General features: G+C 35.2%; 1 protein-coding gene across 1 annotated transcript; it reads right to left on the bottom strand.

The window, feature by feature from the left end:
• Window positions 1-2648: 2648 nt before the first annotated feature.
• LOC100368393 (estrogen-related receptor gamma-like) lies at window positions 2649-14271 on the bottom strand. The gene is made up of 7 exons (XM_085493389.1): window positions 14074-14271; window positions 11893-12274; window positions 8444-8560; window positions 7857-7961; window positions 7227-7394; window positions 6350-6619; window positions 2649-5792 (listed from the first exon to the last, which is right to left on the bottom strand). Exons 2-7 carry the CDS (start codon window positions 12263-12265, stop codon window positions 5467-5469), a joined length of 1359 nt encoding a protein of 452 aa, XP_085349515.1. The 5' UTR covers window positions 12266-12274; window positions 14074-14271; the 3' UTR covers window positions 2649-5466.
• Between the last annotated feature and the right edge of the window lie 231 nt (window positions 14272-14502).

Below are 14502 nucleotides of genomic sequence, written 5' to 3'. Positions count from 1 at the left end.
ACATAGTCTCGTGTAACATAAAGTTAAAGCGCGGTAGTCGTCGCGCTGCGCATGTGCGACATTTGTGTTGATAAACATTGATTTTCCCACAATCCAATGCGCTCTTCAAATGGAAATCGCAAGTATGAGGTTTGACCTGGGCGCGACTTGCACTGATTACCGCCGGTGACTCCTTCGATGCCTTCAAATAACATGAAAATTACTTAATTAAAGCTTGGAAACGTCTCAGTTCGTAATCGTTGATCTGCGCAACAGTCAAAGTCGCCATCTTTGTTTATACGAGACCCATATATCTCGCACATGCGCAGCGCGACGACTACCGCGCTTTAAACATCTGGATAGCGTCGGCCCCTCAGTGTATGTTTAGTAACTTTATGTTATTTATATATGTCAAAGGTGTTGCGATAGAACCGCAATATATTTACTATATATTGACATACCCCTCACCACCGAAGTGTTCCTTCACACCCTTACTACGCAGATAGTATGTGTCTATATGAAATTACTTAGGGGTACCATTTGAGTGGTCTGGGACAAAATGGGTCACAAATATTAAAAATCATGAGGATGGGGTGGAAGAGCATGACCAGTATTTTTTGGGGGTGTGTGTCTTGTTTGAACATTCCAATTCTTGAATGTGCCAACATGTTTTCGCTGTAACACCATGCATGCATTGTTTTCTCTGTGTGTAGCTTGCAATTTTTTCAAACAAATCTTCTAGCCACCCCCACTGCATGATTTAAAATGGTTGACTTCTAATTACCTTTTTATTTTGCCTTATTCCACATTTATGTACATTATACGGCCAAATACAATCGTTTTTCCTCCTCTCAGTATAGTCTCCCCAAGACCACTTTTCTCTCTCCCGAATACAGAGTCTATCTACCACAGATTTTGTCTTCCAGAACAACTTTCCCATGGCCCTAACGTAATGGAAAAATTCAATTTATTTATTTCTGATTTTCAGTTAATTTTCATTGTAATAGTGATACACTATTTTTTTTCTAATCACCAGCATTTCAAACCAGGTCATCTATGGGTCAAACACGCTGTTCATTCGTGAGGCCAATCAAGATGACTGATAACCTAGTTAAGCAAACAACTAATACAAATTATTTTAAAAGGTTTTTAAACATAGGAACCTTCCAAGCCCAGGGATTGCACCAAAGAATCATAGGACACTATTATTTATGTTGTTTACAAAGTTAATCTATCTTTTGTTATCCATTGTAATTTTAATCCAGAAAGTAAATTTGTTGTGAGATTAGGCTTAACTGGAAGTGCCCCTTTAAAAGGTGATAAACGGATCACATGTACAGGGTTGCAGGATTTCCATACAAATCTCTGCATCTATGTTAGCTATTACTCTGACAGGCCAACTATGTAAACTTCTTATAAAAAAGATGAAACTGTTTGCTAAGGTTTTATACAGACAAATCTTTCATTATTAGCCAACATATAGAAGCAAATCCATTCATGTAGAATCCTTTTCATTGCAAAAGTCAATTTCTTTGTATAACACTTTTATCTGTAAAATAGATAGGGGTGTGCTGAAACCAGAACTGAACTGAAACCCTACCCATTCTAGTCAAATTTTATAGGTTTTTGAATACCTACTTCAACAATTTTAAATGATTGACATTGCATGTGTATTCAAGACTTGCACATGTACAATTGTGTCACTCACCTCAGACAGGTGTGTTGATATGTTTACCGTTTTGTCACTGAATTTGGATTTTTGGTGGATTTCCTGGTAATTTTCCACAAAAATTAAACTTGATGAAAAACAAGTAATCTATTTCCAGATGACCGTGTAATAATATTATCCACTTTTATACTGAATCAAGTGAAAAAAGACACCTACACCTTTCTATGAAATACCACCCCACACACTAGTGTGTACCCCACCACAGGTAAGACCACCCCGCCATGGGTAAGACCACCCTGCCATGGGTAACACCACCCTGCCATGGGTAAGACCACCCTGCCATGGGTAACACCACACTGCCATGGGTAAGACCACCCTGCCATGGGTAACACCACCCCGCCATGGGTAAGACCACCCTGCCATGGGTAAGACCACCCCGCCATGGGTAAGACCATTCCCACCACGGGTAAGACCACCCCGCCATGGGTAACACCACCCTGCCATGGGTAAGACCACCCCGCCATGGGTAAGACCACCCCGCCATGGGTATGACCATTCCCACCACAGGTAAGACCACCCCGCCATGGGTAATACCACCCCGCCACGGGTAAGACCACCCCACCATGGGTAAGACCACCCTGCCATGGGTAACACCACCCTGCCATGGGTAACACCACACTGCCATGGGTAAGACCACCCTGCCATGGGTAACACCACCTTGACATGTGTAAGACCACCCTGACATGTGTAAGACCACCCCGCCATGGGTAAGACCACCCTGCCATGGGTAACACCACCCTGCCATGGGTAAGACCACCCTGCCATGGGTAACACCACCTTGACATGTGTAAGACCACCCTGACATGTGTAAGACCACCCCGCCATGGGTAAGACCACCCCGCCATGGGTAAGACCACCCCACCATGGGTAAGACCACCCTGCCATGGGTAAGACCACCCTTGACACCTTCACTTACACAATAAAGATGGACTCAGTGAACTAGATTGCAATGTACCATACCTATATTTTCAGTTTTAACTGAAAAAGCACAAAATGATTTGAATAATCAAATACAAAACAATACTAAGAGAAATAAATTTCACACATAACAGAATATTCAGTAAGAGTATTGACCCATGTTCAAAAAATAGTATTTTTTTTAGTGAATTACTGAATTTACAAGCACAAGAGATAGTGATAAATAGCTACATTACTTCTGAATGATTTATACAACTAAACCACTAACAAAAAATATTTTAACAAAAAAATATGTTTGTCAAACACTGAAGCGAGTATACACTGTGATATTTTAAAAATATTTATTCCTCCCTCTATAGACGAACATGAACAAATTTGTTTACCATTTACGTCACTAGAGGGCGACATTTTCAATATCGACTTTCATCTGAGGTAGGAGGCAGATTTCTTTCAACATGACCAGCATTATAGATTACAAATACAACAGAAATATTGTTTGAATTTCAATTCTGTACACTGTGCAACTACTGTAAAAGATTCGTAAAATCTCAATCTGAAAACCTGCATAACATCATGCATAAAATAAAAAAAAAAGCTAAAAATGACATCTAAGTTTCCCACAAAGAAACAATAGACATTATCTCCAGTAGAAACAATGAGACATTGTTATGAAACGTTTTCATAATACTATAAACCCAACAATTACATAATATACAATCCATCAAAATCAATGATACAACTGGTATTAATGAAGCCAAGGTTTGTGTCGACATGGCAACAGAAAGATTTCAGATTACAGTATATCTCTGATGTATTCACACATTCTACCATGGAGCTAACAAGCATAGCTTCAAACCTCTAATAATATTTTGAAAATATTTAAAGAAACTAGATTTAAAAATACATCAAACTAAAAATAAAATTTAATTAAAACTGTAAACGACATTCCATGAATATCTCTCAAAAATTCTACATGTCTCTGTTATAGACGTTTTAAACAACATAAACTTAAGCCATTCAAAATATTGGTCCCAATTCCATTTGCTGAGAAAAGTGGCAAAAACCCAACAAACAAACTAAAAAATATAATTTGCAAGTACGTAGCAAAAAATTATAGATGTAGTGGAGTATTATAATTCTACAAACCTGAATCAAAGCCATGCTAAAAATGTTTGTTACCAACATTATAAAAAAATGATTAATATGATTATTAGAAATAGATACTACAATGGTGATTTCCACACTATGTACAATTTGGACAGAAATTCATGTCCTTCGATGAATTTAACAATATACTGAAAATAACAAATATAATTCTAAAGTATTTGGAATAATTAAAAATTGGGAAATTCATTTGAAGATAGATCAATAATAATTATTATGGAATTCCAGAGTTGACTAAATGTTTGTGAGAAAAACAAATTTAGAGAATATGGTAGCTGGCTAGTTTGGGTGAGGTAGTTCGCTTTAGTGTCAGGTTTTTTAATAAAATATAAACAATTTTGTTTTTTATTTGTTCATCTTAATTAAAGTACTTCAACAAGGATGAGAACAAACCACTCAGACACAATCCACTAAACCATTTGCTTTACCACAAAAAAATGCCACATTAATCCTCATTTGAATCATGGGTACAAAACTTACCCAATTAAAACAATTGTTTTATAATTTAGTTTAATAAACAGGGCTTTCCAATTTCTAAATATGAGTGAACCAATGCACAGCATTGTAAAATATTTATTTTGAAATTAGGTGACAAAAAATTAATAAATTCGTTATTTTTCTATTTCACCATTAGTTATTTTGTCAGGTTTTGACATCATAACACTGGGGTTTTCCAGCAGCTCAAAAACAGTTCAAAAAAGTTAAATGAATTTTATTCATGATGAAGTTTCAAGGATAACAGAGAGAAATTTAATAAATTGTCGAGATTGTCATGATTCAAGTTATTCCTCTACACTCAATAACAAAATAATTAGTAGCAGCAGTCGCATTATTTAAAGAATTTAATCAAAACATCTAATTTATGATTTACAATAAGCAAAGCAACGTGGAGTATCGGTAATCAAATCAAGAATATATACACTAAATCCACTGGAAATAGTAACATGAATTTTGCATTTTCACTCTATTTATTTTTTTTAAATATAAAAGCACATTTTTAATAGAAAATTTGAATGTGAAATGACAACCTGAAATAAATGTAATGCCTGAGATTACTGATGCTGCAGCTGCTTGGTGAGATACACTATCACTATAAGTGCGCATGCGTGTGGATCATGAACGACCCACCCATCCATTGAGATTTTAAATGCCTGCTTCAAATCAGCCAAACATTGTCAGAAAAGCCAATTACAAAACCAAAATACAGCTCATAGTTTGAAAAGTTTGAAGAGCAGAATTCTAGCAATGGCCGGCCGATGATTGCTACGAGCAATGATTTAATTAAACTGTGTAGTTCACTCAACGGAGGTAAGAATGAAACCACATGCAAATGAGCAATTATTGCGATAATGTAACTTTCCTGCAGCACATGCTACCCTGTTGAATGTGAAAATAAATTAGGATATATACCACAGTAACTTGAACTTCTACCAGTCCCATGTGCTGAGAGCGCCCTCTTGTGTTAGCTTCTTTAGCACATGGAAGAAAATCCATCTATTTACAACAAATAATATATTTTCTAGGAAAATCAATCTATTTACAACAAATAACAAATTTTCTTACAATTGATCAAATAAAACCAGGTGAAACTAACTGTAATTACAGTTGCAACAACAAAGGATGTTTTTGAAATTCGCAAGAGGCAACATACAGTTATGCCAACATAAGAAAACACATCAATCCTTAGCACTTCTATCTAATGATTCCATTTTCAGATTGTTGTATTGTTTTGTGGAATCAAGAAAAGTCACCTCCTGGTCAATTTTGGCAGTAATCATCTCTTGGATCAGTTGATTCAATGGCAGTTCCTTACGTCCCAGTAACTGGTGTAGGTGGTGTATGGAAGCCGAGCTGATCTGACGTAGAAGTGGTAATGTCAAGAGCAGTCGAATCACTCGTCTCTTGTCTAACGCATGGTGTCTTTGCAGGTGGTCATGTAGGGCATCATAAAGTGTGTCTTGTACTCGTTCAATGGCTGGTGGGTCTTCAAGATGTGTAATATCTGTTAAAGACAAACATACTTCAGAATTTTTCAGCATGTTTTGAAACGAAGACTAGATGTGGCACATATTCAAAATCAAAATTGGAGGCCAAAAAAAAAAAAAAATCGTGGTCAGTTATAAATTTTTTTTATTTATCGGTGCAAAACAGTACAATCGTAAAAATGCCAATCTATTAAATCGTTCAAGTTGTATTCTGAGTTGTATTGTGAAATGTACGCTTAATTTCAATAAACATTTATTTCTTGTATGTACCGTAATCAATTCCCCCTAAATTTTTATGCTAACATACGAAGAAATGTGTTGACATTCTATGCCCATAGGTTCCAATGTTGCTGGGTAATGATACAGATGGTATTCTATCCTATTCTATAGCGTGATATAACGTCAAACATGGCTCTACATGTTTGTATGCAAAACCACTCCTAATTTCAAATTCTGCTATTTTCTGATCTATTTATAAATGACACAATCATGCATACTTTTATTCATGTACAATAGGTGTCAACGAGAACAACAAGAACACGGACAGACATTTACCAGAAATATATATATATACCTGAATTGCAAAGAACAAGTCCTTTAAGTATCACATACTCTTCCTTGTCAAGTTTAAGTTTTCTGAATCTGTCTGTTAGTCTTAGCGTTAGATCGTTAAGGAGATCCACCTTGGCTTCTTTGCTGTCATTTCTGCTCATAGCAAAGTCGTCTGCAAAGGCCAATGTATCCTGGTGTGGAATGGATCGATATGCTAACCCGAGGATTAAAACTTCATTCCATGCACTCTGCAGGAGTGTCATCTGATCATTCAGAGACATTGTGGTAAACCCTTATGATAGAGATATATAAAGCAATGATTAGATAAAGCATAAAAAGTCACATGACAGTCAATGTCAACAGCAGTGCATCTACTGGATTTTCTCACACAATATTACAAAATTGGAATAGTGATTTTACACTTTATATATATGCAGTTCAATATTCAAATCAATGTATTTGAAATATGTTTATAGTTTGTTCATCTGAGTAGCTGATAGATGGGACACATGTCCCACATTCAAAATCGTGTTTGAAATACATTTGTATGTTTAAAATAACTTTGTTGTTTTATAAACGTTTGATATACTGTATGTTTTGGGGGGCTAATAATTTGATATGGGTGATTTGATACAATATTAAATTGTTGGTTTCAAAGCTAGCATTCATTAATGATTGTGTTCAGAGGCATTTCTAGGTATATTACAATCTTGCAAGAGAAATTGATTAGAGAAATCCATTTTCTAATGTTTTTTTTTGTGCCATCTTCTGTAAGTGTTCAGGAGTACAAAATACTATGAAAGTCGCCATGACTCTGGTTATGTCACAAGTAAATGATTACTATTGCAAAGTTGTGCGATTTTCCCAGAATCTCCATCTATATACTAGTAATATTTTACCTGGCAGTTGTTTGGCCCATCCGATGACCCCAACCAACTCTCTGTTCGCTAAATTGCCCATAATTGCCCATGCTTTTACTTCAGGGTCGACAGATTCACAAACATCTTCTGGGGTGGCGTACGCCTTTTCCGGCTCGATTGCTAACAGCTGGCCTATGAGATGGTTTTCTGCATGTAAAAAATATGCATTCCATTTAACTCATGTACAACAAATGTACTACTATTTTCATTGTTTCAAATTAAAAGATAAATATTTATCCTATTAAAATGTTTTTATGAAAAATTTACAAAACTTTTACGCTGAAAGGTCCTCATTGTAACCTTTGAATCACCAGATTAAAAACATATATAAAGATTTTATACAAAATACATTTCTCAGGAGTTCATTTAACGGCATATTGATTTTGATAATAAAATAATGGTTTATTCTGAGCATATTTGAATGCAGTGTTATGTTGTTGTTTTTTCGTTTTTTTTAATGCAATATTCAGAAGTTATACGTGTACATTTACAGTTTGGGAGAAATAAAATCACTTTAATAATGTAACATAAATAAATAAGTTAAGAAGTCTGTTTAAATATATTTAATTTATTTCACAGCTAGAATAAGTTTTTGCCACGACAACTTGCCTTTTGATTTCTTGGCAATCAAAGTTTCAGCAGGCGGTAAACACTCTTGTTTTCTCTTGATGTGGTATTTCTGTCTCCCTCCCCTCACCCTATCTAGCCTCACTCCTGCAAAAAAATGAAAGAGTCCAAGTTGCATAATATTTTGACTGACAGAAAAAAAAGGGGCCAAGATATTAGGGTCCTTTAAAGGTAGAGATGTACTTTATATAATTTGCATGAAAGAAAATTGCACAGTCATACTTGAACAAAAGCCCGTATATTTGACATCGTCTATTACGGAGGGACTACATTTCAAGGATGTAGCTTGGAACAGCAATTCAACAGCCTACGGCATATAACTATTTGAATATTTTATCCATTGCCAGACAGGTGAATGCCCTGTTCACACAAATTACAGTGTAACACAGGTGCCAGTCACTATTATACATACGACTGAATGGTTTGAATAAAGTTTTGTAACGGCATAGAAGACGATGCAACAATTGTAAAATGGATCTGAATGAATTATATATTCATTTATTTTTGCGCACCACTCGCATAAAATGATGACTTAATAATTAAACGAGCAGATAATGAAAGACTTGTACCTTCTTTCATCATTCCCATAACTAAACACTTCCCGTATCTACACGATTGGCAGGATTTCCGTCTTCTTTTCGTAATGTCACATTCGTTTACTGCGGGACACACATATTGGATATTACCTGAATCGAAAAATAGAAATTAGAAATTAAAGATTTCATTTCAGAGCGGAGTCACAAACTTTGACATGGTAGATGTATATCGTCATACACTCCTGAATCAATGGTCAAAGACCTAATTACTTATTCGGTCAACTCGTACACAGTTGGTTATCTAACCGTCAAATGATACGTAGACAAATATGGGTGTGCTTGTGACGCTCAATTATGAATACCATAGTACATTCATGTCATATAAAAATGATGAATGTGTTGGCTTATCTTCACAGTCTGGCCTTGAAATCCATGAGCACACCTGATTGTTGAGAAAGTACGTACTAAGAAACTTATATAACAGTGAAATTTTGAATCAAATTAACACAAATGTAGTTAGTTGAAACAACGTAATAGATAACCTATAATCATGTGATGGTTATGACATATAGTCGTAATTGTTGCGAATTAAGGGGTGTTCATCATTTCAAAAATAAACTGACACATGGCAAAGAACAAACAAATTGAGTTGGTGTACTCGCTGTTGAAATGGTGGTGTACGTGTCAATTTGATTTTAAGATCTGCTATCTAAACAAGATTTTGAGCAGTTGCTATGAAAAGGATCGCAATTACGGTAGCGAATAGATAGGTTGTACCAGTGTAAGTGGATAAACTGCACCGACTACTGGCTTGATAGTGACATCATTCGAATAAAATTGATAATTTGGTGCAACTTGTAACGTGTCATGACTATGATCTTCTTTGGATGCGTATCTTGTCATAACATGGTATAATATATATGTAAAGTTTGATTGTTAATCAGTTAAAGCATGTCCAGATCATTCTTTAAAAAAATATGGATGCCAATCGGCTATTTTTAATTAAGTTTGTGAAACAAAATGACACAGAACAATGTCACTTAAATCTATGCAAAACCAGAATCAGATTCTGGAGTTGATAACTAAAAAATACACAATTTCTTTCTGTTTAACCATTGGTAGTTTATACTTGTGGAAACTTTTAATAAAATCTTGTGGGTATGTATTTGACTTAATGCATGATAACAAATCAAGTGTCTTTAAGCGTGGATGTTAAAAAATGAGATTCTGGATAAGTATTGAGAATTTATAGCTGTTGAATAGGAATTCAAATGGTTCTCATAAATTACGCTAGATTTAATTGTAAACAATAGTCACCAAGTTGTTCTTGAAGGTTACTGTAAAATACTATAGAATACTTTATTTTTGCTAGGAATTTATTTTTGCTGAAGGGATGTTTCAGTGAAAATAAAATTCCAGTGAATATACATTTTTTTCCTATACTTCACATTCAACTTGCCAAAAATCAGTGTAAAATAAATCCCAAACAAAACACCCAAAAAGGCTTTTTTGGCAAAAATGTATTCCAGCTAAAATAAAGTATTTTACAGTACCTTATGAGTAATTTTGTCTAAAGGCTTAAAGGCCCTTCATGCTGGGCTCTCAAAGTGAAACGAAAAGGAAAGAGAGAACAGGATATCTTTAATATTTCAATATATCCATATATTTTTTTTATGATCATTTCAACACGTTTTATGTTTTTAGTGTGTTCTTTGAGTAATGTTTCACATATTTGCAAGTTATTATGCAACTTTAAATGAGCCCTGCAAAACTACACCATGGACAATCTATTGAAACATTGCTATGCTTAAATATCACTTGCGTTATTTCAATGGATTGTTCTCCCACAAGCTACAGTAACCACACAACATTAAACTGTGTGCGTATATAATGCAGTTATGCCTTATGTTTTTACAATTGTGCTTCCATACAATGATGGATGGAAAAGGTGCCTAGGAGAGGGGAGAGTATGGCGGTAAAATTCTGCAGAATAAATCCTGTATGCTATACAACAACGCATGACCCCCAGTAATTATATGCATTCGGAGCAGCTATTGATATGCAAATCAACATGTCAAGGATACAGGGTCAACAACGAGATATAAGCAAAGAGTATTTTACAGTTTTAAAATACATAAATTTTGTGCATATTTTGGATATCTAAAACATCAGCATCACTGGCACATAAATGATATGGCTATAATTACAAATATGACGTATTAAAAAATTATTTTTATTTGAGCAGCTTAGAGAACAAAGGTCAAAATGGCCTAATTTATGTAAATCATATCTCCAACAAGATTAGATAAAAATATACAAAAACACAGCAGTTTAGTTACATACTGATCAGATTTAGGTTTGAAAATAAATATATGTCTACAGATATTGTTTTCTACGTGAAGAAATCTTAGATGGCACAATAAATATTTTCTAATAACTGTTGACCACATTTAGGTCATCTGTTGTGAAAAGACCAGTAGTGGACCCAGTCTGAAAATCCCTCTAGATTCAGGTTGGATAGTGATTCAAATGCATAAATACAATATAAAATTCCTGTTGATTCAACAATACCGAACATGTAGTATTTATTACTATTTTACATTTATATTCTCTCTGAATGAAAATAAAACCAAACTATGTTGATCCTTTAGTCCTTACATGCATTGACACTGAATAACTGTCACATTTTTAGTAATATTATGATATTTTAATATCAGCATAAAATACAAATTGTTATACTGTTATGGCAGTCACAAATTTATAATATGCGGTTTACCATAAACTACTTTGAACAGCGTATGCAAACTTTGAGTCATATCGACCCATTTACCTTTTGTTGAACTTGGCTCTCTAACAAGGCACACATTGATATTCAATAGCTACCAAGTTCATTCGTAGTACAACTTGGTTGGTTGATGCGCATGTCCATTCAACTGGCATTCATACATCAAATTAGCATAATTGAAACTTCACCTAGTTTTCAACTTGCAATACCACTATTCATCAAATTGCTTCTTGTTTGAATGGGCTTTGAAACAGGGATTGAATTAAGCTCACATTGGCTTAGGGCCACACAACACACACAACAATGGTTACTAAAACCACCAAAGAAAATCCTCTAATTTTTCTTCGTTACTGACAATATTTTATATATTTCTGATGCAGTGAAATTACATGAAGGTATGAATGTTTTTATGGAAATTTATAAAATATATCTAAAATATTTACCCTGGGAGATCCTCGTGCTTCATTAAAATCCTAAGAATACTTTCTCATTGGCTACAGAAGCCATTTGGTATTACCCATGAGCCTTTGCTGATTTTCTTCAGGCATTGGCTGATTTATCACGTTGTGATTGGTCAATTTGTTTTCAATCTTCATGTGAAATTTATAAAACATTTATTAATATTTTATATAAAAGCTATTCATGTCTTCATGAAATTCATGTTTCAGTGTATAACGGTTTGTTTAAATACACCCACCTTGAACAGTTCTTTTAAAGAAAGCCTTGCAAGCTTCACATGACGCTACACCATAGTGGTATCCAGATGCAACATCCCCGCACACAAGACACAATCTCTGGTTGTTTTTACTCGTCCCCTGAGACTCGCCTCCTTGTGACTCGGGCACAGAACTCGTACATTGTTCCAAGAAATTTGATTTCTGACTTTCTAATTGGCTTGATGCTCCCCTTTCTGCAGTGACAGCTGCTTCTGGCGATCTCTGCCCAAGGTTATGTAATCTATGCTCTTGACTGTCCTCTGTATATGAGGTTTCCAGCTCATCGAAAAAGTTTCTGTCGCAGAACGATTCCGGCGAAGTAGGATTCTCTGTTTTGATTACTATACCTTCCATATTGATCACCTTTGAAAGAAAGTGGAAATGATTGTTTTTATCCACAAAGCACAGGCTGCTTTCATTTTGTGAGAGAAATGCTTTTGTGAAATGACTGAGAAATTTTATAGCACAGAGCCACAGTGACTGTTGCAAAATGTTGTACTCGTGAATATTATTAATAAACAAATCACAGAAGCAAAAATATAACAATATAAATTAATTCTACCAGAAATATTGTGTATTGTGTGTTTTGATTTGTGCCATAAAAATTAAAAATTTAAGAATAGGAATAAATTAATAACTTGACAGGCTCTCATTTTTCAAAATTAAACTTCTTAAAAACAAATAAAAAACATGCTATTATCACTGATACAATTAGCAACCCCCACACAGAATGAAGTGAACCATTAAATGCAGGTGATACAGTGATACAATTTTTCATAACATATCAGAGTATTAAATCATATTAAAATCAGAGTATCATAAGAAATCATAGAAACTATTGGTCACTATGGCAATTTACATAGTAAACAAAGCCTCAACATAGTTTAGTACATTTTTGTGTTTGGTTTCCTGCAGTGGCTTGATGTTTCACAAAATTTAATGCGATACGTACTACTGTGTTATGACATTTACGATGATACACTTTTTACATGCATTGTCTTTTAAAAGTCGGACAGAGGCTGACACAATTGGCTGACAATCACAAGCAGTATAAACAACGATAATAGTGCGTAACCAGTTACGTAATGATAACAACGACGCGTGTACCTATGCAGCTAGAGCCTCATTTGAAGCATCATGAATATTTATTAACGGCATGCAAATACGTTCTCTGACCCAGTTTTCAGCATCGTGTTATCGATGGCGGCGTTCCAGCTCAGTTAAAAAACCACCGATTATTTATTTGTCTTGTCAGCTATATTCTACAAGAACTATATAAAACATCTAATTCTGTCATAGATTTGTTTTTTATACAACAGCTCCCTAATCCAATAAGACGCGCCATTTGAATAGGGCAATTCGCGAAATGAGATTGTGTGTTTGTTTACAAAACAGTCGTCGCTTGCGATATACTTTCGGCAAAACTTGGACATGGAGACAGGCTAATAATCGGGAAAATATCTGTCGAACAACGTCAATAATTCCCGCAGTTACGTAGCGACGATATTTTAACGGCCACAACACAGATCCCCGACATAGATCAAAACGCTATATAATTTAAGGGGAATCAGTTTCATCACAGAAATAAGTACGGGTCAGTCGTTATGCTGAGCGTCTTCGACTAAGTCCTTAATAGTCAGTTATACGGCAATGCCAGTTAAATGACCATATTTCGGCTTGACAACCTATTGTTACTGTAATAGTGGTCGATGCAATAACGATATACACATACCAATCAGCTGACTTAAGTATATCATAGCTCCATGATCCATAGGTATATTCAGTACCCGGGATTTTATGGTATGGTGATCGTTGGAGCATAAATGGGCGACTAATATGCCAAACATAATTTAAAAACTCATGCAGCAATTAGCTTAATTAACTGCAGTTAAGATTTGTACAGTTTACTTTAAAATATTTGTGCTGGGAGCAGTGAAAGCAAAACAAACGACATACATCACAGCAAGGCAGCAACCAGCAAGCAAAACCATTTTTAATTTGTTGTTTGGCAGTAAAATAAAGCACTGTGTTTTACCAATCCGGAAGTCAAGTCCCAAAAAGCATAGCCGGCAACATACCGGCAAATTAAACATACACAGAATTCGACAACGCAATCGATCTTTGCGTCATTAGCGATCGGTTGTTGCAAAACTATTACCTACCTATCGGAAACTAACTGCTTGGCGAGAGAACGTTAAACGCTACTGTCCTGGACGCGTTACTTGTAACGACAGCGATAGAACGGAGATAGAGACGGCTTACAGAATGAAGGGGTCAATACGTTACCATCACACACGCGTCTGACCCACTGAACTCTAAACGCGTAGATGTTCTGAAAACAGTGACACAAAAATTGGAGCAGCCAGTCGTATCAGCTGATTTGCAGGGCAAAGCCCTTTTTTAACTCGACTCGACCATTTCAATTCGGGGGGTGCACAATAGTGAATTTGGTCATCAAACCGGCATACTAGTAATACCCTTTCGCATCATGGCACTATACGACAGCGAACCACGCATGTTTGTTAGTGCAAATATTATTTTTTCAAAGTATATGTAATTAAAAACCTAAAATGAAAAAGCTTTTAATGTTC

The sequence above is a fragment of the Saccoglossus kowalevskii genome, chromosome 2 (genome assembly GCF_978046115.1).
Source record: "Saccoglossus kowalevskii chromosome 2, keSacKowa6.1, whole genome shotgun sequence".
NCBI classification, from domain to species: domain Eukaryota; kingdom Metazoa; phylum Hemichordata; class Enteropneusta; family Harrimaniidae; genus Saccoglossus; species Saccoglossus kowalevskii.
The sequence above is the reverse complement of the archived record's forward strand: the minus strand, read 5'-3'. Positions and strand labels throughout refer to the sequence as shown.

Excerpts from the sequence above, each read along its gene's own strand:
- LOC100368393 (XM_085493389.1), bottom strand. The coding sequence starts at position 12,265 with ATGGAAGGTATAGTAATCAAAACAGAGAATCCTACTTCGCCGGAATCG. Across the intron at positions 7,395-7,856 it reads GATTGCCAAGAAATCAAAAG|AAAACCATCTCATAGGCCAG; the intron begins GCAAGTTGTCGT and ends TTTTACATGCAG. Across the intron at positions 6,620-7,226 it reads ATGGGCCAAACAACTGCCAG|GGTTTACCACAATGTCTCTG; the intron begins GTAAAATATTAC and ends CTCTATCATAAG.